This window comes from Schistocerca serialis, chromosome 7, assembly GCF_023864345.2.
Source record: "Schistocerca serialis cubense isolate TAMUIC-IGC-003099 chromosome 7, iqSchSeri2.2, whole genome shotgun sequence".
Classification (NCBI taxonomy): domain Eukaryota; kingdom Metazoa; phylum Arthropoda; class Insecta; order Orthoptera; family Acrididae; genus Schistocerca; species Schistocerca serialis.
Window position 1 is genome coordinate 94671325 of NC_064644.1, and position 26753 is coordinate 94698077.

A 26753-nucleotide genomic window follows, 5' to 3' on the forward strand; every position below is an offset into this window, starting at 1 on the left:
CGCGTTGGTCCACCTCTGGCCCTTATGCAAACAGTTATTCGAATGGCTCTGAGAACTATGGGACTTAACATCTGAAGTCATCAGTCCCCTAGAACTTAGAACTACTTAAATCTAACTAACCTAAGAACATAACACACACCCATTCCCGAGGCAGTATTCGAACCTGAGATCGTAGTGGTCGCACGATTCCAGACTGAAGCGCTTAGAACCGCTCGGCCACAGCGGCCGGCGCAGTTATTCAGCTCGGCACTGATTGACAGAGATGTTGGCTGTCCTCCTGAGGGATATCGTGCCAAATTCTGTTCAATAGACGCGATAGACCGTCAAAATCCAGAACTGGTTGGAAGGCCCTTCCCATAATGCTCCAAACATTCTCAGTTGGGAAAGGCAGGGTTTGACAAGCACGAAGACAACTAGCAGAAACTCGCGCCGTGTGCGGGCGTCCATTATCTTGCTGAAATGTAAGCCCAGGATTGCTTGCCATGACGGGTAACATAACAGGGGGTGTAATATCATCGACGTACCGCTGTGCTGTAAGGGTGCCGCGGATGACAACCAGAGGCGTCCTACTGTGAAAAGAAATGGCACCGAAACCATCGCTCCTCGTTTTCGGGCCGTAAGGTGGGCGGCAGTTAGTTTGGTACGCCACCGCTGTACACGTCATCTCCAGACATGTCTTCGCTGGTCACTGGAGCTCCGTTCGAAGCGGCATTCATCACTGAAGACAGTTCTACTACAGTCAATGAGATTACACGCCGAAAATGTGTGTGGTGACGCCACAGACAGCGGTGGGATACCTACCTGACAGGATAGTGCACCATTGACCAGCCCACTACATTGACACCCACAATGAGGCCTCTTTCAGATTCGGTCAAATGCTTATAACGCTGTCCCATACAAGTACATGGCATCTCCCTGCCCTTCACAGTGATAACTCAGCATCTACTCTGCTCTCACACCTTATATACCCTACTGGACATGGTAAAAACATTAGATATGGGCCGGCGGGGTGGCCGAGCGGTTCTAGGTGCTTCAGTCTACGGTCGCAGGTTCGAATCCTGCCTCGGGCATGGATGTGTGTGATGTCCTTAGATTAGTTAGGTTTAAGTAGTTCTAAGTTCTAGGGGACTGATGACGTCAGAAGTTAAGTCCCATAGTGCTCAGAGCCATTTGAACCATTAGATATGGGCAACGCTAATGCGGTCTGGCGGCCGTTAAACGGTAACTGTCATAGAGGATTGGAACTCATAATCATCTACGTACCAGCCGATGGTGTGTATGTGTACACATTTTGTATTGACATCTGATCATTTTTTCTACCTGCACTGTGTTTTTGATCAGGCAACGTATTTTCGATAAAACTTGTGTAGTAGGCGATTTTTTATACTGGCATGTAGGACGACTTTTAATAAAATAATTGAAAAGCCACGATCGCTTCAATATCGTTTACCAGATGACCGGTTTCAGCACTCTGAAGGTGCCATCATCGGATCTGAAACGTGGATTAACATTTCAGATCCGATGATGGCACCTTTAGAGTGCTGAAATCAGTCATCTAGTAAACGATATTGAAGCGATCGTGGCGTTTCAATTATTTTAAAAACAGAGTGATCGCCCCACGACACACCATGTGTTCACTGGAAAACGACTTTTAATTATATGGCGTCCGTGAAGTACACTATTTGATCAAAAGTATCCAGACACCTGGCTGAAAATGACTTAAAAGATCGTGGCGCCATCCATTGGTAATGCTGGAATTCAATAAGGCGTTGGCCCACCCTTAGCCTTGATAACAGGTTTCACTTTCGCAGGCATACGTTCAGTCAGGTGCTGGAAGGTTTCTTTGGGAATGGCAGCCCATTCTTCACGGAGCGTTGCACTGAGGTCAGGTATCAATGTCGGTCGGTGAGGCCTGGCACGAAGTCGGCGTTCCACAACATCCCAGAGGTGTTCTGCAGGATTTAGGTCTGGACTCTGTGCAGGCCAGTCCATTACAGGGATGTTATTGCCGTATAACCACTCCGCCACAAGCTGTGCATTGTGAACAGGTGCTCGACCGTGTTGAAAGATGCAATCGCCATCCCCGAATTGCTCTTCAACAGTGGGAAGCAAGAAGGTGCTTAAAACATCAATGTATCCCTGTGCTGTGATAGCGCCACGCAAAACAACAAGGGGTGCAAGCCTCCTCTATGAAAAAGACAACCACACCGTAACACCACCGCCTCCGAATTTTACTCTTGGCACTACACAAGCTGGCAGACGACGTTCACCGGGCATACGCCATACCCACACCCTGCCTTCGGATCCCCACATTGTGTACCGTGATTCGTCACTTCACACAACGTTTTTCCACTGTTCAATCGTCCAATGTTTACGCTCATTAGCCGGCCGCGGTGGCCGAGCGGTTCTAGGCGCTTAAGTCCAGAATTGTGTGACTGCTACAGTCGCAGGTTCGAATCCTGCGCCGCGCGGGATTAGGCGAGCGGTCTAAGGCGCTGCAGTCATGGACTGTGCGGCTGGTCCCTGCGGAGGTTCGAGTCCTCCCTCGGGCATGGGTGTGTGTGATGTCCTTAGGTTTAAGTAGTTCTAAGTTCTAGGGGACTGGTGACCTCAGATGTTAAGTCCCATAGTGCTCAGAGCCATTTGAACCATTTACGCTCCTTACACGAAACGAGGCGTCGTTTGGCATTTACCGGCGTGATGTGTGGCTTATGAGCAGCCGCTCGACCATGAAATCAAAGTTTTCTCACCTCCCGCCTAACTGTCATAGTACTTGCTGTAGATCCTGATGCGGTTAGGAATTCCTGTGTGATGGTCTGGATAGATGTCTGCCTATCACATATTACGACCCTCTTCAACTGTCGGCGGTCTCTGACAGTCAACAGACGAGATCGACCTGTACGCTTTTGTGCTGTACATCTCCACGTTTCCACTTCACTATCACGATCGGAAACAGTGGACCTAGGGATGTTAAGGAGTGTGGAAATCTAGCGTACAGACGTATGACACAAGTGGCCCCAATCACCCGACCACGTTCGAAGTCCGTGAGTTCCGCAGTGCCCCCCATTCTCCTCTCTCGCGGTGTCTAGTGACTACTGAGGCCGCTGGTATGGAGTACCTGGCAGTAGGTGGCAGCACAAAGCACCTAATATGAAAAACGTATCTTTTTGTGGGTGTCCGGATACTTTTGATCACATAGACTACCTAGGCTCAAGCTACCGGACACTCACCGTGGAGTTGAGCCAGAGGGCGGCCCGGCCGTAGTAGCGCTCGTCCGCCGGCCGGTCCGAGTTGTAGAGCAGGCGCAGGTGGTCCGCGTAGTCGGTGCGCCGCACGTGCACCCCAGCGAACACCACCTCCTGCGCAAAAGGAAACACCCTGAGGTGTTGCGCCATCTGGCAGCAGCCACAGTGCACCACAAGCTAGTCAATAACGACCACTAATTTGAAACGTACTGACAGATTAAATCTGTACGCAAGCAGGTACCTGGAACCTTGCCTTTCAGTGATGTTGAAACGATGCTTTCATTTCCTTCGTTCCTTCTGTTCGAACAAAAACGCTAGTTGCAAGTTCGGCACAGTTTGAGAGTTCGACACACAACACAAGCTTCTGGTTGGTTGTAGTTACAGTAAGAATGAACACTGTGGGACACTGCAAGGCCGAGATGAAGCCCATGTCTCTCATACTGTTATGAAAAGTTCAGCCAAACACCAGACGTAGTCCAAATTCGCAGCGTAACGCTCCAACAACAGAGAAGCTGGTGAATACAAGGTAATTACACTGGTCAGTCGATTTGGAGGAGGGAACCAAACAGCGAGGTCTCGTTAGTTGGGGAAGGATGGGGAAGGAAATCAAGTGTGCCCTTTCGAAGGAAGCATCCCGAGATTTGCCTGAAGCGATTTAGGAAAATCACAGAAAACGTAAAGGTTTGAACCGTTATCCTCCCGAAAGCGAGTCCAGTGTGCTAACCACTGCACCACCTCGATCGTGCAGTTACACTGGTGAGCAAAGCTTAAGGGCGAAATTAACTTTCACATCACGTGTCACTGCCCAGTAACATAGCTCGATAAAACTTCGGCTAAAGAACTGCTACAATATAGCACAAAAAGTAACTGCACGAAACACAGTGAGACGAACGGAAGTGACACTTCCATTCAAAGAGAATAATTACAGTGAATTCCCGGCGATTAGGGATGGTCCCCTGAACATTACAAAAGGCGGGACATGTTTCTCAATATGGCACGTTATGATCACGGACAGAAAAGCATGCTCTGCAACGTGATCACATACCGGCAACAAGGTCGATAAGGATTTCTTCTGGTAGGGCGCACCATTTTTTCCACCAGCGTTATTGACAACTGTTGAATGGTTGTTGGTGCATGTGGACGTGGAGCAATTTGTTTTCCCAACGAATCCCACATGTGCTCGATCGAATTTAAGTCGGGGTTCAAATGGCTCTAAGCACTATGGGACTTAACATCTGAGGTCATCAGTCCCCTAGAACTTAGAACTACTTAAACCTAACTAACCTAAGGACATCACACAGCCGGCCGAGGTGGCCGAGCGGTTCTAGGCGCTACAGTCTGGAACCGCGCGACCGCTACGGTCGCAGGTTCGAATCCTGCCTCGGGCATGGTTGTGTGTGATGTCCTTAGGTTAGTTAGGTTTAAGTAGTTCTAAGTTCTAGGGGACTGATGACCTCAGAAGTTAAGTCCCATAATGCTCAGAGCCATTTGAACCATTTGACATCACACACATTCATGCCCGAGGCAGGATTCGAACCTGCGACCGTGGCAGTCGTGCGGTTCCGGACTGAAGAGCCTAGAACCGCTCGGCCACCGCGGTCGGCGTAAGTCGGGGGCGGGCAGGTCAGTCCGTTCGCCAGATATCCTGTTGCTCCACGAGCTGCTCCATTTGTGGAGTTCGATTCGGTCGCGCAATGTCTCCCATAACAATGAAGCCAGAGACAAATGCATCCCATAAAAGACGCAGTGGCACAAAAATTTTGAGTGCATTGTGCTAAGAGATTTGGAGGTCAATAGGCCTGTGCAACATTATGCACCCCCTCACTATAATATCTGGACCACTGAAACGATGATGTTCGACAATTCTGGACTACCTTCATATGGCGAAATATGGGAACAGCTAATGCATCAAGGAACATAGTCCAACAGAGGTGGGATATTGCATGGGTGTACTGACCTCAAAGTCTTTGAACACGGTACGCCCACTGATTAACATTATTATCATACTGTCTTACTTTCCCATGTGCGTCTTTTCAGGGTGCATTTTGCTCTGACTTCATTTTTATGGATGACAATGCGCGATCGAATCGAACCGCCCAGGTGGAGGAGCTCTCAGAACGAGAGGATATTCGGCGAAATGGAATGGCATGCTCGCTCCTCCGACTTAAATCCCATTCAACATGTGTGGGATGTGTTGGAGAGACGTATCGGAGCATGCATACATGGGTAAACGAGCGTCCAGCAGTGCAATTATTGTCTTTGAAAAAAGTGTCATTTCTGTTCTTCTCATCGTGTAATTGTTTCAATTACCTTTTGTAATACACTGTAACACTTCTTTCAATGTGTGGTCAAAGATATATCGCGCTATGTAACTAGGCAGTGTCACATCATGGAAAAGCTATTTTCGTCCTTAGGTTTTGTACATTAATGTACATTATTATAATAAAAATATTAGCCATCTATGGCTCATTAAATAGTGACACGACGGGAAGTTATATCTGTTAGGAGGGGGGGGGGGGGGGGCAGCTTTGAGCTTGATGGCCCTCTCCTCCCAGAACAGAGTCCTGGATCTGCGCAGGGGGAAGGTATAAGACACCACTCACATCAGTACAAATCGAGAGAGACCAAGAAAAAGAGTTGACAGGCAGTAAGGTTGGGGTTGTTTGGGGGAGGAGACCAGACAGCGAGGTCATCGGTCTCATCGGATTAGGGAAGGATGGGGAAGGAAGTCCGCCGTACCCTTTCAAAGGAACCATCCCGGCATTTGCCTGGAGGTTTAGGGAACTATGGAAAACATAAATCAGGATGGCCGGACGCGGGATTGAGCCGTCGCCCTCCCGAATGCGAGTCCAGTGTGTTAGCCACTGCGCCACCTCGCTCAGTTCTGACAGGCAGTAAGGACCTAATGAAATATATACGAGTAGCCTTGCAACTTTACGAGGATATGAAAATTATTTTCCTATGGGAAAGTGAGCCGCCACCTACCTTGACGTTAGGACTGGTCTCGAGAACGGTCCTCCTGAGTGACCGCAACTTGTTCTCTGCGTACTCGCGCAGCTTCGGCCGGTAGCGGAAGTGGCGCCTCACGTCGGCAGCCAGTGGAATTATCGTCTCCGGTAGGACGATCCATACCCTGCAGAATGTCAGTCCTTATTTAGAATCACAACAGAAACCGAGGGGTGCGTTACAACATAAAGATAAATATTGATATTTTGTTACTGATACGGTTTCGGGTATAAAAGTTGCGGTAGGCGCAAGCAACACACCTGTCAGCAGAGAGACCAAATAGAGACTCGCAAGCAACGCACTGCCAACGCCATCTCGACCGCTGGTTCTTAGATAGCCGCCACGGACCGTAGGGCTCAACCAGTCATCCAGTGAGTCATCGAGTCGAGTCTTCAGTCGCAGCCCAGTCACTTGCAGTCACAGACAGTCAGTCTCAGGTAGTACATAGCGACCAGAGCAGAGTACACAGCGGACTTGTACTTCACCAGCAGTGAGGTTAGCGTGGACTATTACGGAAGAGCTCGTACCATAACACTTCCTGTTTAAGTTAATAAAGAACCCTATTAATACTTGTGTGCAGTTTGTATTACAGAAAGAGGATATTGGCCACCAAACAACATCCTCTCCTTGCTTCCCATGGTACAAGCCTACAGTGACAACGAGACGACACAATAAAAGATATCCTCAGTGACAAGTGACAATCACTATTAAAGACGAAAACTTGCAAAGAAACTCTGTAACAAATTACGTGCTAATATTACAGGTACGATAAAAGTTTTCTGCAAGAACTAATGCCCAGACTCAAAGACAATGGTGTGGAAAAATAAGGATGAAAGCAGTTTTCGCGTAATGTGTCAGTGACAAGTAACATAGTTCTGTGAAAATTGGACCATACATAGGAAGAACTGCTGCAGTTTAGTACAGAAGGTAACTGAAATAAATACGCAACGAGACTATCGATATGACACTTTTATTCAAAAACAATGAGTACACTGATGTCACCGCGATTCACGGTGGCCCCTGTACATTACAAACTGCGCGACGTGGGTCTTAATAGGATTTGTGATCACGAACGGCAGTGCATGCTCTGCATCGAGCTCCCATGTTGGCCGCAACACTGGCAAGGAAAACACTCACATTGGGAAGAAGTACAGTTTCACAGTAACGTTGACCGGTGAGTGTGCTCAAAGATAAGGAGGTCAGTACGACAACGCAACAACACCTGGACCACCAAACGATCATGTTCGACAAATTTTCTGGATATATTAAGTCAGTACCATCGCAAATGGTGCTCCGATGTGCGGGTGTCAACGGAGCACAACGTACTAGTCGGCGTTGAAAAAGAGCACCCCACACAGTCGTCGCGACACTGTGAAGTGTGAGATCGCGTGTCTTGCAGTCCTGTTGCAACTGCATTCGCTGTTTGACGTCGGTCCCTTCTTACCTGTTGCACAACACAGCGATCATGTGCTGCGGTAATTGGCCTGCTCGACCACCTCCTCTCCTTCGGGCAACAGTGTCTGTGGTTCAGAATACTCTCCATGCACGTATAACAATGCTGTGAGCCAACGATTTACACAAAGTCTACGTTTATATAGTGTCTCCATGTTACGTTACTGTGTCCTTCAAACATGTATGCACGCATAAACCAGTGGTAAATATGCCTCGAAGCGCTAAAATGACGGTAATAAAAATTTTCTCTCTCCTCGTGCAGGAATCACCAAGTGCGAGCATAGGGCATAGGGACAACATGACATATGGAAGTTTGCGGCCGTCCGGCAGGCGTGCATGAACAGCCAAAGTGGTTAAGGCGACCATTTGCGATAAGCAGAAAATCCTGGTTCGAGTTCTGGTCCGGCACAAATTTTCATGTATCACTAATAAAACGTACAGCTGACGTCAATACGCAATCGCAATATGTGAATCCGTTTCGTAATTCTGTGAACAGTACTAAACTCCTGTGCTACCCTAGTCGTCCTTATTCCAGTTTCTCGATTATTCTTTCCGATGTTAAGTCATCCAGATGTTGTCTGCGAGCCATGGTTGTAAGGAAGAACAGCATCACATAGCACTATGTAAGTAGGCTGTTTAGGTTCTTATACTGGTAACGCCACCGCCACCTATCGCTCTATATGATAATCACTGGCTGTGCTGTGTGCAGTCTGTGGCTTGGTGGCATTGTTGGAATTTGCTATTGTAGTGTTGGGCTGTTGGCTGTTAACAGCGCATAGCGTTGCGCAGTTGGAGGTGAGCCGCCAGCAGTGGTGGATGTGGGGAGAGAAATGACGGAGTTTTGAAATTTGTAAGACTGGATGTCGTGAACTGCTATGTATATTATGATTTTTCAACACTATTAAGGTAAATACATTGTTTGTTCTCTATCAAAATATTTCATTTGCTAACTATGCCTATCAGTAGTTAGTGCCTTCAGTAGTTTGAATCTTTTATTTAGCTGGCAGTATTGGCGCTCGCTGAATTGCAGCAGTTCGAGTAACCAAGGTTTTTGTGAGGTAAGTGATTTGTGAAAGGCATAGGTTAATGTTAGTCAGGGCCATTCTTTGTAGCGATTACTGAAAGTCAGATTGCGTTGCGCTAAAAATATTGCGTGTCACATCAGTGAATGTTTGAGTACGTTCAGTTTTGCTCAGCTGTTTGAAAAGCAAATAATGTAAGAGGTTTATCAGCACAGTAATTCATAAATTTTTCTAAGGGGACGTTTCATATGTCGACCCTTAGCCGAGGATACCTCACTGAAATCTTCTGATTTTTTCTTGTAGTTTGTGCAATTAGTGCAGCCTTTGTTTATTGCTAGCGCGTAATTGTAGAGAGAATTTCCTTTGTAGTTGTAGTTTTTCATTCTTGTATAGTAAAACAGTTGTGGCATGCATGTAGATTTGCACCAAGTATTTCGCAGCTGCGCTTGCAATTAACGAGATATTATTTTCAGTGCTATGTTAATGTGTTTTCTTATTTTGCTCTTCAAATTGTGCTTTTCTGTGTTATCGTGTGAAATATTGTGTCAATAATAGCGCGTGAAAAACGTAACACTAGGCTCCAAAGTAAACTGAGAAATAATAGTGACGACGAGCGTAGCTTATCAGCACCACTGTGTAATGAATTAACGGACATTCAAAGTAGTAATTTGATAATTGTGCATAGGGAAATGGAGCGGGTGGCAAATAATGGCGTAGACAGTGAAACAATTAGTGAACAGGGACGCATTATCGATCGATCGGTCGGCAATAGCTCGCCTCAGGAATCCGAAATGACAGGGCACAATCTCGCAAATACTGTAGATTCAGGCTTTGGGTCCTCATCGTTTTCTCAAATAAGTCAAGACACATTTTCTGCTTGTCAAAATGTGAATGTTGCCAGTGCAAATTCACTGCCGAAAAGCACTGAGGAACATGTTTCAGACACCAGTGCATTTTTATTACAATTAATACAACAAATGGGACAAACACAGCAAAAGCTTCAAAAGTTAGACACAATGGAACAAAATCTTCGAAAGTTAGACACAATGGAACAAAATCTTCAAAAGTTAGACACAATGGAACAAAATCAGAGACAAACACAGCAAAAGCTTCAAAAGTTAAACACAATGGAACAAAATCTTCGGAAGTTGAACACCACGCTTGAACAAACACGTGAAGATTTAACTACTGAGTTACATAACATTGAATCGAAATGTCAAAAAGTCTGTAATGACGTAAAAACACAAATTTGTGAGCATTTTCAACCTATTTTTTCGCGGCATGAAAATGCATTACAGAATCACGAAGCAGCCATAAAAGAACTGCAAACTGTTGTTCATGAAAATCATGAGACCTTGCAAGCTAAAACTGACTCAGTTGCATCTACCGATTCGGTTACGCAACTTGCAAAAACTCAAGAAAACTTAAAGGACACAGTAGATACTCTGAAAATTGGTTCAGAAAGACACATGGAGGAAATTAGTTCATTATCAGAGAAAGTAGTTGAACTTAAGGATCAGCTAAATAATTTATCTACGAAGGTAGATGATAATCTGAATGACACAAAACCGGTAGTCTTTAATGACACAGAAGAGTGCGAACAAATTAGGAAATTCAAACAAAATCAGAATCAAATTAATACGCAACACCAAAGAGAAATCCGGGAAGTACAAGATCAGCTGACACAGGTAATACAAGAACTACGTGTTTCAGAGGACACCCGCGCTCCAACACTGGAAGAGGGTCTTAGAAATACGGAAAAGCCGCAAAATAATAACACAGGGCATTTCGGAAATTATCAAATAAATTGGCAAGGTGCACCGAATTTTGAAATGGGACCGCCGACACGACGTAACAATGACCGATATGCGACTCGCCGACATGATGACTTTGACTATAAGGTGTTCATTACTACACGTAAATTTAAAACATTTAAGAATTCTGGCAACGACATTCATCCACAAGCGTGGCTCCATCAATTCTCTCATTGTTTTCCTCCCAACTGGTCATTAGAGCACAGATTAGAATTTATGTGTGGCTATTTAGAGAATGAACCAGCTGTAAGAATGCGATCGGTCATTCACGATTGTCACACTGAAGGAGAATTTTACCATGCGTTCCTCTCAGCATATTGGTCTCAAGCTACACAAGTCCGATTAAAACATAGCATCATGATGATGAAACACGTTGAACAATCTGAATTTTCCAGTCTTGTCAAATATTTTGAAGACATGTTGCATAAGAATCAATATCATTCAAACCCATACAGCCCTTCAGAACTCATCCGCATTTGCTTAATCAAATTTCCTGATCATTTAAGAAACATTATTTTGGCAGGGCGTTGCAAAGACGACATTGAAGCTTTTCAGGGACTCTTACAAGAATTAGAAATTGACACTGACAATCGCGGGACGCGAAAACAGGAGCACAACAATTACAGGTCACATACGTCACAATTCCGCGATGAAAGAAATAGTAACTGTACACGACAAGGCTATTCTTACAACGTAAATCGTGACCAAAACAGACACCACCCTTATGACAACCGTTGGCAGAATAATAGTTACAGAGAAAGATCGTATTTCCGTAGTAATGAATATGACAGAGACAATCAGAGGAACAGACAATATGAGAACCAAAATAATTATTATCACGGCAGACAGAATAACTTCAGACGCAACGGTCCACTGTGCAGTGATAATTCAGGGAGAAATTCTCCACCACTTAACCGACAAGAAAGAAACTACAGGAACTACCGACATGACGACAGACGATATAATCATAATGACAGACGTGAATTTCATCAGAACTGGCGGGATTCTAACAGGGCTGGGCCCTCTCGACAAGGTGGATTTGTAGAAGTTAGGTCTCCAAATCCCAATAACGACACGCGCCAACAAAGAGACAGATAATGACTTGCACCGCAGGCAGCCACATGCGCCAGCTGGCTCAGAGAAAAATAACATAGACGCTAACCTTGAGAAAAATTTTAGCATTCCTTACTGACGTATACCGCATGATAATTGCGTTCAAATTGAACCTCTGCGCTCTAGGAAGAGTAAAGGATTGCACCACATTTCACATGTAAAACCGTTTATTGAGAGATATTCTGCTTTTTAATTTACTCTTTGATATAAAATATTTCACTTCACGTTACTAGTACTCTTTGTCACATTTAGAAACTGTTAACATGCAACAATGTTTTGAAGTTACATATCCAGTCAAGAACCAAGAGAACTTATTTAAACAGAAATTACGAATGCATTGTTATAGTGAACAGAGGACACGGCGTTATTGTGTGTGTACATTCTTGCTTGTTAATTGCACGATTACATAACGACTATAAGCCTTACATACTTAGAACATATACTGCTAATGAGATTTTAATGGAACATTTTGGTTTACTTGAAAAGACATTCTTTATTTGAAGTACTTTCTGTGAGTTTAAAAATGACTTAGTATTTGGTTTCTTTGACAGCTACACGATTATATCATGACGCTACTAATGTGTGACATAATTTACATTGTTGCTTTTGCGATGTATCTGTTTTATATCTGCACAGTTTTTCTGAATCCTTCTGGAAGGTAAAACATGTTTTAGTAGTAACTTTTGTGGTATAGGTACAATGAGACACCCTTTTTCATAGCACAACAATGCGTTACAGTGTAGTACTTTCTTGATCACGGTAATGTATGTAATAACTATGATATCTATATGCATAGCATTTCACTTTTGTTTATGATGAGGTAAGTACATTGACTTCTGCAGAACTTAGCTTACGGAGGACGATAACTACGACACTTCCACAGAATTATCTTACAGCAAGACACACATTTAGCGCTAAAGGATACATATTTGAGTGATTACTTTTGTACTTAATACATTTATTTTTAAAGATTTTTGAATTACAATGATACAGAGGTTTTCTGTGGTACATTGCATTCCATTGCTGTAATCTGTAACACCTGAGGGTATAATTACATTAATCCTCAGGGGGGTACACGCTTACTTTGTGTACCATGTGTGTGGCAAGCACAAGGAGCCCTAGCTAATATGGTATTTGCTTATACAACGTTACACATCGGTACCATATTTCTCCAACACAAAATACACAGCTACCTGATTATTTAACAGAGAGACAAACATTTTTTTTACTACATCAGTGACATGTTTACGCAATTACACAGTTGGATAACTTCACACTTATGAAATTGTATTTTATCTGTACTTTGTGAACTGTTCATATTTTTTCGGAACCATTGTGATACTATGAGAACTTTGAATGATGTATTTGGTAAGGGAGCATGATTTTAAAGTACGTTTGAGGTAGATGACACTATTGAAATGATCAGAGAATTTTTTTTAGGTTTTGTTATTATTGCAGAAAGCTACGACGATTTTGAGATTTGACTGAGGTGTTATGATGTTATTTTTATGACGATGATGTGTATTATGCTGTTGAGGTATGTTTATGATCAATAAGCTGAGAATCGTACTTTAAGTGTTATGAAATGTGTGTAAATGCGTGAATGTATCACAATGCAGGCGAAAATTTTTTGCACACTGTTATATTCATAGGATTTTGTTTCTACACTTTTGCAACGCAAATTCTCGACCTGTGAAATATTTTATATGAGACTGTCACTGTAGTGCAAACTGGTGTCGTAAATATTTCGGTAAGAAAGTTAAGTGCTTTTCACGTAATGTGTCGTGGGCACCCAGCTGCGCAACAGTCGCCTGGAAAAAAGTCATTAGTGTGTGCCTTTCAGAGGCACATGTGGAGTAAGAAAAAAAAAAAAAAGAGGTCATTTTCCTCGCTATTGACATTTCTTTGTCGAGAGCATCGCAAATACGACACGCTCAAACTTGAAAACATATGATTACACTGTGCAGCTCTTAATTTATGATATTTACTAAAATGCCTAATGAAATGATGAGAAACATTTTACATCTATTGTCTTTCTAGTTGAGAGATTGCTCATGTGGTTAATATCTGGTTTCCAGCTGTGTTGCAGCATTGGCTTTATAAAATAAAATTAAGTGCATTTGCTAATGTGAACACTTTCTGCCAACAGATCTATTAAATAATAATTTTATGATCCATATTCTTCGAAAATGGAACACTTGGAATGGAAAGAACAATAAGAAGGGATTAATAACAGTAACTGCATACATAATTTTCTTTTCAACTACTTGGTAATTTTTTTGGTAGAGTAAGTTATCGTGATGCATCACTCTAGTGTTAAGATGTGACATAGGTATTAAACATGGCCATTTTTACTGTAATATTTTTTCTGCTTGAGCTTTGTCATGTTTAGATATAAGCTATTGCATTTCCTGCTGCTGTTTGCTAGGCATAGTGCTACTAAATTTCACTTTGTATTACTCTGTTAAGCCAGTTTTACTACGGATTTATTTTTCTTGTTGCTGCACATTGGCTCATATTAGTTGTAATGTTGCATTTGCTTGGTAATTTAGATTTACTGTAGCTTGCTTTGCCAATTTCCATTTTTTTGTCATTGCTGCTTGTGTTACTTGTTTTGTGCTGCTGCATTGCCTTGTCCCTTAGTTTAGCATCTGAGCTCAGTAGATTTAAGTTAGCTTAAGATGGGGTAGGCTATATGTGAGAACGAGTTGTGATGAATTGGAAGAAATGCATTGAGAAGCTATAAGAAAATGGTTTGGCCAAAAAAGTATTTTGAAAGAGGATATGAACAAAAAAGTAGGGTTTAGGGACAACAGGTTTAGGTAGGATTGTCTTGGAAATAAATGATGAGGTAAGATAATGGAAAATAAATAATGAGGTAAGAAATATGTGAACATATAAATACAGAAAGCATGCTTGGATAGGATCTTTTTTGGCGGAAACAAATGTTGAAATAAGAGGTAAGATCTATGGAATTAAGTTTTGGGTTGGACTGCAGTACCAAATGTTACACTGAAAACGAACCCTGACTTTCCTTTTGTATTATTCCTCTATGTGTTTATGTACCCCTGTGTATTTGTCTTTTTCCTGTCTTTACGTGTTTAGCCAATAGGATTTATGTTGTAGAATTTTTCAAATACTATGTTATTTTCTTTGTAAAGATGTTTAGACATTATTTATTCTGTTCTGATTTAATGCTCATGTGTGAAGTTGATGTTTCTAAAGTTATTCTGATCTTTTATGTATGTACTCATGTCATAATTCCTGTAACACTGATGTATATGTTATTTCGATTCTTTTGTAAAGCCTGTACTACAAATGTTATCTGTATTGTTATGTTCTTTAATGATGTATTTTGTACCTTTGTAATTGTATTCTTATGTTATAAAATTGTAATTGACACCAGTTCATCATATTATTAACTTGTAAGTTACATTTCACTGCACACGTTTCTGTTGGTCATAGTATATGGACAATATGTGAGAATTAGGGACTGTTAGTGTTTGCACGTGTGTTAATAATTCAGCAAGGGACTAGTTAACAGCATTGCTGGTTCTAAGGACAATTCCAAAAACTTTGTGAGTGCACAAGTGGTGGTTTATGGACTTGCTATATTGTCCGCAAGTCTCTTATGGTGATTGTGCACCTGCACAGTCGCAACAGATGACTGCTGGCCGTCTTTACAAGGACTACAGTGGGTCTGCATCTTTGATGGCCCACCAATACCATTATTTCTACAATGACTGCACTGGGTCTGCACCTCTGGTGGCCCACCAATACCGTAATCTCTACCAGGACTACAGTGCGACTACTCTGTGATGACCTACCTACCAATATTCTTCAAAACTTCGTATGACTCTGCTGTGGGTTTGCTCCGTTGTGGCCCATTACCTGTCTGCATGTCTAGAGTCAGCACTGTCTTTCCGTTGAAAGGACAACACTACTTCTTCAAGACTGCATGGAAATCCACTACTTCCGTGTGCATTTCCTTTTACTGCTCAGGCTTTGAGAAAAACGCTGCAATTTTACTGTGATGAATGATCAGGACTGTCATTATGGACTGTGAGAAAATTTTAGCTTTTGACCAGCATTGTATCAATAAGTGTGTGCATTTGATTTCTTAGTTATTGTAATTATGAAAAATTTTTTCAAATCCGTATTGGCCACTGCCCAAAACAATTTGTAAAATTTTTTGTTGGGAGCATGGGGGCTATGTAAGTAGGCTGTTTAGGTTCTTATATTGGTAATGCCACCACAACCTAGCGCTCTGTATGAAAATCACTGGCTGTGCTGTGTGCAGTCTGTGGCTGGGTGGCATTGTTGGAATTTGCTACTGCAGTGTTGGGCTGTTGGCTGTTAACAGCGCGTAGCGTTGCGCAGTTGGAGGTGAGCCGCCAGCAGTGGTGGATGTGGGGAGAGAAATGGCGGAGTTTTGAAATTTGTAAGACTGGATGTCATGAACTGCTATGTATATTATGACTTTTCGACACTATTAAGGTAAATACATTGTTTGTTCTCTATCAAAATCTTTCATTTGCTAACTATGCCTATCGGTAGTTAGTGCCTTCAGTAGTTTGAATCTTTTATTTAGGTGGCAGTAGTGGCGCTCGCTGAATTGCAGTAGTTCGAGTAACGAAGATTTTTGTGAGGTAAGTGATTTGTGAAAGGCATAGGTTAATGTTAGTCAGGGCCATTCTTTGTAGCGATTACTGAAAGTCAGATTGCGTTGCGCTAAAAATATTGCGTGTCACATTAGTGAATGTTTGAGTACGTTCAGTTTTGCTCAGCTGTTTGAAAAGCAAATAATGTAAGAGGTTTACCAGCACAGTAATTCATAAATTTTTCTAAGGGGACGTTTCAACTGCAACTTCTCACTGATTGACACACACTCTCTTTTTCCTTTCTTTCAACTGTCTCGTGTTATTTGACGCAAGAACCGCGCTGACTTCACGTCGTGGTAACGTCCAACTTTCTGTGCAGGTCCGGAGAACGTCTGGCAAAATGCTACTACTCTTTCCTTCATTTACATAGATAAGTTAATGTTACGTTACTTTACCTGGCTTGTTCGTAAGTTTTTCAGAGCAGTATATTTCAAAAACAGGATCACATCACGAAACCACCTGACAGCTGCTACAATGTCTGTCAACCAGTTTTCAATCAAGCAACCGTTTTCAGATCATTGGTATCATTACACCACGTTAAAGGGAGGTTCCTTGATGTCAAGTACATATTACACTGAAGACCTAAAGAAATGGTGCACCTGCCTAATATCGTGTAGTGCCACCGTGAGCAAGCAGAAGTGCTGCATCACGACGTGGCACGGACTCGACTGATGTCTGAAGTAGTGCCGGAGGGAATCTACCCCATAAATCCTGCATAATTGTCCATAAATCCGTAAGAGTACGAGGGCATGGAAATCTCTTTTAAACAGCACGTTGCAAGGCATCCCAGACATGCTATATAATGTTCATGTCTGGGGAGTTTGGTGGTCAGCGGAAGTGTTTAAATTCAGAACCACTGTGTAGCAATTATCGACATGTGGGGTGTCGCATTGTCCTACTGGAATTGCCCAAGTCCTTCGGAATGCACAATGGACATGAATGGATGCAGGTGATCGGACAGGATGCTTACGTACGTGTCACCTGTCAGAATCGTATCTAAATTTATCAGGGGTCGCATATCACTCCAACTGCACACGCCCTACATCATTACAGAGCCTGCACCATCTTGAAAAGTCCCCGGCTGACATGGAGGGTCCATGGATTTGTGAGGTGCATCCGCTCGATGCAATTTGAAACGAGACTCGTCCGACCAGGCAACATGTTTCCAGTCATCAACAGCCCAATGTCAGAGTCGTCGGGCCCAGGCGGGCGTAAAGCTATGTGTCGTGCAGTCATCAAGGGTACACGAGTGGGCCTTCGGCTCCGAAAGCCCATACCCATGATATTTTGTTGAATGGTTCGCACGCTGACACTTGTTGATGGCCCAGCATTGAATTCTGCACCAATTTGCGGAAGGGTTGCACTTCTGTCACGTTGAACGACTCTCTTCAGTCGTCGTTGGTCCCGTTCTTGCAGGCTCTTTTTACGACCGCAACGATGTTGGAAATTTGACGTTTTACCGGATTCCTGATATTCAGGGTAAACTCGCAAAATGGTAGTAAGGAAAAAGTCCCACTTCATCGGTACCTCGGAGACGCTGAATCTCATCGCCTGTGCGCCGACTATAGCACCATGTTCAAACTCACTTAAATCTTGATAACCTGCCATTGTAGCAGCAGTACCCGATCTAATAACTGCGCCAGACACTTGTTGCCTTACGTAGGCGTTGTCGACCGCAGCGCCGTATTCTGTTTACATATCTCTCATGCCTGTACCAGTAGACAAGTGTAATGTGCTACGAATACATAGAAAGAAAGATCCCATATCATTTAGCTACAATATAGCAGGTCAGCAACTGGAAGCAGTTAATTCCGTAAATTATCTGGGAGTACGCATTAGGGGTGGTTTAAAATGGAATGATCATATAAAGTTGATCATTGGTAAAGCAGATGCCAAACTGAGATTCATTGGAAGAATCCTAAGGAAACGCAATCCGAAAACAAAGGAAGTAGGTTACAGTACACATGTTCGCCCACTGCTTGAATACTGCTCAGCAGTGTGGGATCCGTACCAGACAGGGTTGATAGAAGAGATAGAGAAGATCCAACGGAGAGCAGCACGCTTCGTTACACGATCATTTAGTAATCGCGAAAGCGTTAGGGAGATGATAGACAAACTCCAGTGGAAGACTCTACAGGAGAGATGCTCAGTAGCTCGGTACGGGCTTTTGTTGAAGTTTCGAGAACATACCTTCACCGAAGAGTCAAGCAGAATATTGCTCCCTCCTACGTATATCTCGCGAAGAGACCATGAGGGTAAAATCAGAGAGATTAGAGCCCACACAGAAGCATACCGACAATCCTTCTTTCCACGAACAACACGAGACTGGAATAGAAGGGAGAACTGATAGAGGTACTCAAGGTGGCTTGAGATGTAGATGTAGGAATTGCTTAGTAGAAACAGAAAAATGCTAGGAAAAAATGGTGACTGTAATTTTTGTGATTGTTCACAAAGTTAAAAAGTGATTTAAATTCATAAGTGGCGATCAAAACGTTTCTGTTCGACGGCCGTACAGTCCAGAATCGGTATGAAAACCAAGCAAAATAGCCGTGAGCGTTGAGACAATCATCCCAACAACGCACCGGGTTGAAGACACCCGTTTGGTAAAACAGCGTGTCCTGCTGCGAGCAGGGTCCGTAACTGCCTGCCGCACATCCTCGGCCGACAGGAATCGACGACCATTCACGCCTTTTTTTAGTTGTCCGAATGCATGATGATCGCATGGGGAGAGATCAGGCCTATAGGTCGCGCTCGGGTGTCTGCCACTTCAGTTGCCGTAGCTTCTGCGTTACGACATTTCCGATGTGGTGACATAGTTCTACATCTAGATCTACATGGGTCTGCAACTCACACTTAAATGCCTCTCGGAGGGTTCATCGAACCACCTTCGCAATAATAATGTATTATTCCAACCACGAACAGCGTGTGGAAAAAACGAACACCTATATCTTTCCGTGCGAGCTATGATTTCCCTTATTTTATTATGATCGTTTCTCCCTGTGTAGGTCGGCGTCAACAAAATAATTTCGCATTCGGAGGAGACAGTTGGTGATTGAAATTTCGTGAGAAGATTCCGCCGCAACGAGAGACGCCCTTGTTTTAATGATGTCCACTCCAAATTCTGTATCATGTCAGTGACACTATGTCCCCTATTTCGCGATGATACAAAACGTGCTGCTGTTCTTTGAACTTTCTCGATGTACTCCGTTAATCCTGTCTGGTAAGGATCCCACACCGCGCAGCTGTACTCCAAAAGAGGACGTGCAAGAGCAGTGCACGCAGTCTCTTTAGTAGATCTGTTGCGTCTTCTAAGTGTACAGCCAAAACGTAGACTTTGGTTCGCCTTCCCCACAACATTCTCTGTGTGTTCTTACCAATTTAAGTTGTTCGTAATTGTAATTCCTAGGTTTTAGTTGAATTTGTGGCATATAGATTTGACTGATTTATCGTGTAACCTAAGTTTAACCTAAGTTTAACGAATTCTTTTAGCACTCGTGTGGATGACCTCACACTTTTCATTATTTATGCTCAAATGCCAATTTTCGCACCGTGCAGGTATATTTTCGAAATCGTTTTGCAATTTGTTTTATCTTCTGATGACTTTACTAGACGATAAAAGAGATTCATCTGCAAACAACCTAAGACGGCTGCTCAGATTATCTCCTAAACTGTTTATATAGACAAGAAACAGCAGAGGACCTATAACACTACCCTGGGGAACGACAGAACTCACTTTTGTTTTACTCGATGACTTTCCGTCTACGAACTGTGACCTCTCTGATAGGAAATCACGAATCCAATCACATAAATGAGACGATGTTTCACAAGCACGCAATTTGACTACAAGCCACTTGTGAGGTACAGTGTGAAAAGCTTCTGGATACCCAGAAATACGAAATAAATTTGAACTCGCTTGTCAATAGTACTCAACACTTCGTATGAGTGAAGAGCTAGTTGTGTTTCACAAGAAAACGACGTTTTCTAAATCCGTGTTAATGTGTCAATAGACCGTTGTTTTTGAAGTAATACATAATGTTTGAACGCGATATTCACTATGTGATAAAAAGTATCTGGCACCCACAAAATCATAAGTTTTTCATATTACGTGCATTGTGCTGCCACCTACTGCCAGGTACCTCAGTAGTAATCAGACATCATGAGCGAGCAGAATAGGACGCTCCGCGGAATTCACGGACTTCGAACGTGGTCAGGTGATTGGGTCTCACTTGTGTCATACGTCTGTACGCTAGATTTCCACACTCCTAAACATCCCTAGGTCCACTGTTTCCGATGAGATAGTGGAGTGGAAACGTGAAGGGACACGTTCGGCACAAAAGCGTACAGGTAGACCTCGTCTGTTGACTAACAGAGACCGCTGACAGTTGAAGAGGGTCATAATGTGTAATTTGCAGACATCTATCCAGACTATCACACAGGAATTCCTAACTGCATCAGGATCCACTGAAAGTAGTATGACAGTTAGGCGGGAGGTGAGAAAACTTGGATTTCAGGTCGAGCGGCTGCTCATAAGCCACGCATCACGCCGGTAAATGCCAAACGACGCCTCGCGTCGTGTAAGGAGCGTAAACATTGGACGATCGAACAGTGGAAAAACATTGTGTGGAGTGACGAATACCGGTACACAATGTACCGATCCGATGGCGGGATGTGGATATGGCGAATGCCCGGTGAAAGCCATCTACCAGCGTGTGTAGCGCCAACAGTAAAATTCAGAGGCGGTGGTGTTATGGTGTGGTCGTGTTTTTCATGGAGAGGGCTTGCACCATTTGTTGTTTCGCGTGGCACTGTCACAGCACAGGGCTACGTTGATGTTTTAAGCACCTTGTTGCTTCCCACTGTTGAAGAGCAATTCGGGGATGGCGATTGCATCTTTCAACACGATTGGGCACCTGTTTACAATGCACGGACTGTGGCGGAGTGGTTACACAACAATAACATCCCTTTAATGGACTGCCTTGCACAGAGTCCTGACCTGAACCCTACAGAACACCTCTGGGATGTTGTGGAACGCCGACTTCATACCAGGCCTCACCGACCGACATTGATTCCTCACCTCAGTGCAGCACTCCATGAAGAATGGGCTGCCATTCCCGACGAAACCTTCCAGCACCTGATTGGACGTATGCCTGCGAGAGTGGAAGCTGTCATCAAGGCTAAGGGTGGACCAACACCACATTGAATTCCAGCATTACCGATGGATGGCGCCACGTACTTTTAAGTCATTTTCAGCCGGGTGTCCGGATACTTTTGATCACATAGTGTATGTTCCAAAATCCCGCTGCCTATCGACGTTAATGATACAGGCTTGTAATTGAGTGTATTACTCTTATTTACCTCGTGATGACTGAGTGTTGTGTGATGTCCTTAGGTTAGTTAGGTTTAAGTAGTTCTAAGTTCTAGGGGACTGATGACCATAGATGTTAAGTCCCATAGTGCTCAGAGCCATTTGAACCATTTGAACCATTACTCTTATTGCCTTTCTTGAATATTGGTTGGACCTATGCAAATATCCAATCTTTAAGTATGGATTTTTCGTTGAATGAGCGGTTGTGTATGATTGTTAGTAGGGAGCTATTGCATCAGCACACTCTCAAAGGATCCTAATTGGTATACAGTCTGGACTGTATCACTTGCTTTTCTTCTTTTTACGTTCCTTCACTGCTCCGAGAATAGCTACTATTAGGCTACTCATGCTGTTCTTGACTCGAATTACGGAATATTTACTTCGTTTTTCTTTTGGTGAGGGAATTTCGAAAGGCTGTGTTCAGTAACTCTAGCTTAGTAGCACTGTCGTCGATAGTATTTTCATTGCTATAGCGCAGAGAAGGCATTGATTACGTCTTTCCGCTAGCATACTTTACACAGGACCCGAACCTCTTTGGATTCTCTGCCAGATTTCGACACAAAGTTTTCGTTGTGGAAATTACTATAAGTATCTCTCACTGAAGACCGCGCTAAATTTCGAGTTCTGTAGAAGGTCGCCAGTCTTGGAATTTTTATGTTTGTTAAAATTTGGCGTGCTTTTTTCGTTGTTTCTGCAACAGTGTATCGACCCATTTTGTGTTCCATGCTGGTTCAGCTCCGTCGTTTGTTAATTTATTTGGTATAAACCTCTCAATTGCTGCCGATACTATTTCTTTGAATTCCAGCCTCATTTGGTTATACTTACCCTGTCAATTTGGAAGGAGTGGAGATTGTCTCTCAGGAAGTCAAGCGAATATTTATTTGTTTTTTTGAATAGGTATATCTTTAGTTTATTTGTGGAGTATTTGGGGGTTACAATATTCAGTCTCGTTATGATAACCCTGTGTTTACTCATTCTTGTATTCGTTTTGGTGTTCGTTATTAATTCAGGACTATTTGTTGCTAAGAGGTAGAGTGTGTTTTCACAACCGTTTACTATTCGAGTGGGCTCAGGAAGTAACTGCTAGAAATAATTTTCAGAGAGTGCGTTTAGCACAATTTCGGATGATATTTTATGCGTACCTCCGGATTCAAACATGTGTTTTCGACAACATATCGAGGATAAGTTGAAGTCACCACCAACTATAATTGTGAGTCGAGTACGTGTTTGAAATTAGACTCAAGTTTTCTTTTAATTTCCCAGAAATTGTATCATTTGAGTTGGAAATAGGATCTGATTATTATTTTATTCCGGTTGCCAAGAGTGACCTTTTCGGCTGAACTTATCTCCGGTTTTAGACAGCTTCCATTGCGTATAACGATTTGAGCATCAGTGCTTTCTATTACCGCTTGGAGCTCTGGTACTTTCCCAACAGAGCTACGAAAATTTACAGCTGTTATACCGATTTTTTCCGGATCTAAGTTTTTCCTGTGTTCATTATCATGAACTTGGCGCACCATTCCACAACGGTGGTTATCGACAGACATCCTTCTCCACACACATTCTTTATTCTCCGCTGGATGTCTACCGGTGTTTGTCCTTCGGTAGCCAAGAAAAGAATAACAGCACTGTTTGGAAGCATTTGGTAATAACGTCGCCATAGTTTACGTTTCCGCATTTACCACACACACGTCAGAAAGACACGAATGCTACACTAATCCCCTGTGTACATGTCAGTGCTTATACACTCGCACTGGAGTCGCGCAACGTTGCATATACGCTCCAGCAACGCCCTCAAACGAAACTGTTTGAGCAGCCCTTATATACGAAACAGTCAAAATCTTCTGTTGCTTTTAGACACGCATGAACTCGCCTTATGATGTACAGTCGTAACATTTAAAATTCTTCTAAATTTTGTCTAAGGGTATGTTCAAAATGGTTCAAATGGTTCTGAGCACTATGGGACTCAACTGCTGTGGTCATAAGTCCCCTAGAACTTAGAACTACTTAAACCTAACTAACCTAAGGACATCACACACATCCATGCCCGAGGCAGGATTCGAACCTGCAACCGTAGCGGTCGTGCGGTTCCAGACTGTTGCGCCTAGAACCGCTCGGCCACTCTGGCCGGCACTCTAAGGGTATGTCCCCACGACAATATGTACAGTGTCTCCGCTCGAACATTTGAAATTCTGGTACATAAACTGATTCCCCGGTGTCTCCAGGGATAAAAATCCAAAAGGGCGAATGTGCGAGCTGTAGTAGCACCCTTTCTCTGTGCCTGTCCGCCACGTTATACTTCACCCCATCTCTGTTAGTATGACTAGAGCTTGCATCTAGTAGCCGCCTTACCAATAAGTCACACGCTTCTTCTCATAAAGAGGGCACTTTCTACGGAATATCTGGAAGAGTATTCCGTAAGTACGCACATCAAAAACGTTTTGCTTCACCCCGGTTCCCAGAACTCCGCCGGCATCTGCGGACGAACGGTTCTAGGCGCTTCAGTCTCGAACCGCGCGACCGCTATGGTCGCAGGTTCGAATCCTGCGTCGGGCATGGATGTTTGTGATGTCCTTAGGTTAGTTAGGTTTAAGTAGTTCTAGGTCTAGGGGACTGATGACCTCAGATGTTAAGTCCCATAATGCTCAGAGCCATTTGAACCATTTGAACCCAGAACTCCTGTAGATAGACGTTGACTGTGGATATTGCATCACAGACACAGTCCCTTTGACTGTTCAGGGTTGTCACTACACTCGCCCAGAGATGTAAACAACCATGCATGAGCAGCGTCTATTAGAAGGAGGGGGTCCGACAGCAGATCAGTTCCAGTCATTCCACCAGGAAGGAGGCACATGGCTCGTGTGGTCTGTAGTTCAACCATGCCTAGACAATCAATTCCGCGGTTCGATCGTGTCCGCATTGTTAGTTTGTGCCAGGAAGGGCAATCAGCAAGGGAAGTGTCCAGGTGTCTCGGAGTGAACCAACGCAATGTTGTTTGGACATGGAGGAGATACAGAGAGACAGGAACTGTCGATGACATGCCTCGCTCCAGCCACCTAAGGTCTACTACTGCACTGGATGACCGCTACCTACGGATTATGTCTCGGAGGAACCCTGTCAGCAAAGCCACCAAGTTGAATAATGCTTTTCGTGCAGCCACAGGACGTCGTGTTACGACTCAAACTGTGCACAGTAGGCTGCATGATACACAACTTCACTCCCGACGTCCATGGTGAGGTCCATCTTTGCAACCATGACACCATGCAGCGTGGTACAGATGGGCCCAACAACATGCCGAATGGACCGCTCAGGATTGGCATCACGTTCTCTTCACCGATGAGTGTCGCATGTGCCTTCAACCAGACAAACGTCGGAGACGTGTTTGGAGGCAACCCGATCAGGCTGAACGCCTTAGGCACAGTGTACAGCGAGTGCAGCGAGGTGGAGGTTCCCTGCTATTTTGGGCTGTACGATACGTGAATGCCATCCCCCGACCGCTAGTGCAACCATATCGGCAGTATATTGGCGAGGCATTCGTCTTCATGGACGACAATGCGCGCCCCCATCGTGCACGTCTTGTGAATGACTTCCTTCCGGATAACGACATTGCTCGACTAGAGTGGCCAGCATGTTCTCCAGAACATGCCTGGGATAGATTGAAAAGGGCTGTTTATGGACGACGCGACCCACCAACCACTCTGAGGGATCTACACCGAATCGCCGTTGAGGAATGGGACAATCTGGACCAACAGTACCTTGATGAACTTGTGGATTGTATGCCACGACGAATACGGGCATGCATAAAAGCAAGAGGACTTGCTACTGGGTATTAGAGGTACCGATGTGTGCAGCAATCTGGACCACCACCTCTGAAGGTCTCGCTGTATGGTGGTACAACATGCAATGTGTGGTTTTCATGAGCACTGAAAAGGGCGGAAATGATGTTTATGTTGATCTCTATTCCAATTTTCTGTACAGGTTCAGGAATTCTCGGAACCGAGGTGATGCAAAACGTTTTTTGATGTGTATCTTATGTATGAGATATGTTGAATGGACGTACTGATCTGTCAGACACTCACGTACAGTTGTGACTCTCTTATCGGGCTTAATTTGGTGCCCACGGTTATTCCGACCATACTATGAAGATTTTTGTCAGGCCGCGGCTATCAAAATTTGCATTAGAATCTCTCAAACATTTCTGCCTTTAACGGCTTAGTCATTGACCGAAAATTAAACACTACCCTTCATACTTCTTTCTTCTCCTAAAACTTGCTGCATCTGTAGACTATCCATAGGAGACACACGGCATGTAAGCAGTTTGCACAGCAAACCTTTATTAAACTCTTTTTCATGGTGGGTTATTGAACTATGCAGCTGGTTCTTAAGTGAGCAACTACTGCGCTCCAGACTGAATGAATTTACACTTACAAAAACGTGAGATTAAACCTTTTAAACCGAACAACATGCACGAAATGTAATGAATATACTACAAGGAAAAGACAGAAAAAGGTAAACACTTAATTTGCTGCTCTTTAGACGTGTATCAGCAGAGAGCTGCGGCCTGACTGGCTTATTAAACGAACGGACACTTGTTTCTAAAACAAAACAACTCAGAAACTACTGCGCTAATGACTGAATGAATTTATCCTTGCAAAATCTCGAGATTAAACCTCTTGAACAGAAAAATACGGCCGGCCAGTGTGGCCGTGCAGTTCTAGGCGCTTTAGTCTGGAGCCGCGTGACCGCTACGGTTGCAGGTTCGAATCCTGCCTCGGGCATGGATGTGTGTGATGTGTCCTTAGATTAGTTAGGTTTAAGTAGTTCTAAGTTCTAGGGGACTGATGGCCACAGATTTTAAGTCCCATAGTGCTCAGAGCCATTTGAACCATTTTGAGGCAGAAAAATACGCATGAAATTTAATACATATAAATATAAAATATAGGAAAAGATAAACACGTAACTTGCCGCTCTGTAGATCTGTATCAGGCGAGAGTTGGAAGCTCACTCACTGGCTTACTAAACGAACGGACGCCTGGTTACGCTTGATCGTGGCATTGTATAGAAGTGTCGCTGAA

At 43.7% G+C, this 26753-nt stretch overlaps 1 protein-coding gene across 1 annotated transcript in view; it reads right to left on the reverse strand.

Moving 5' to 3' along the window:
* Nucleotides 1–26753, reverse strand: part of LOC126412542 (galactoside alpha-(1,2)-fucosyltransferase 2-like) — a 104503-nt gene that overhangs the window by 22088 nt on the left and 55662 nt on the right. The window contains exons 4-5 of the mRNA XM_050082187.1: nucleotides 6231–6378; nucleotides 3231–3359 (exon numbers count right to left, since the gene is read on the reverse strand). Coding sequence (XP_049938144.1) covers nucleotides 3231–3359; nucleotides 6231–6378 — 277 coding nt within the window. The remainder of the gene's footprint in view (nucleotides 1–3230; nucleotides 3360–6230; nucleotides 6379–26753) is intronic.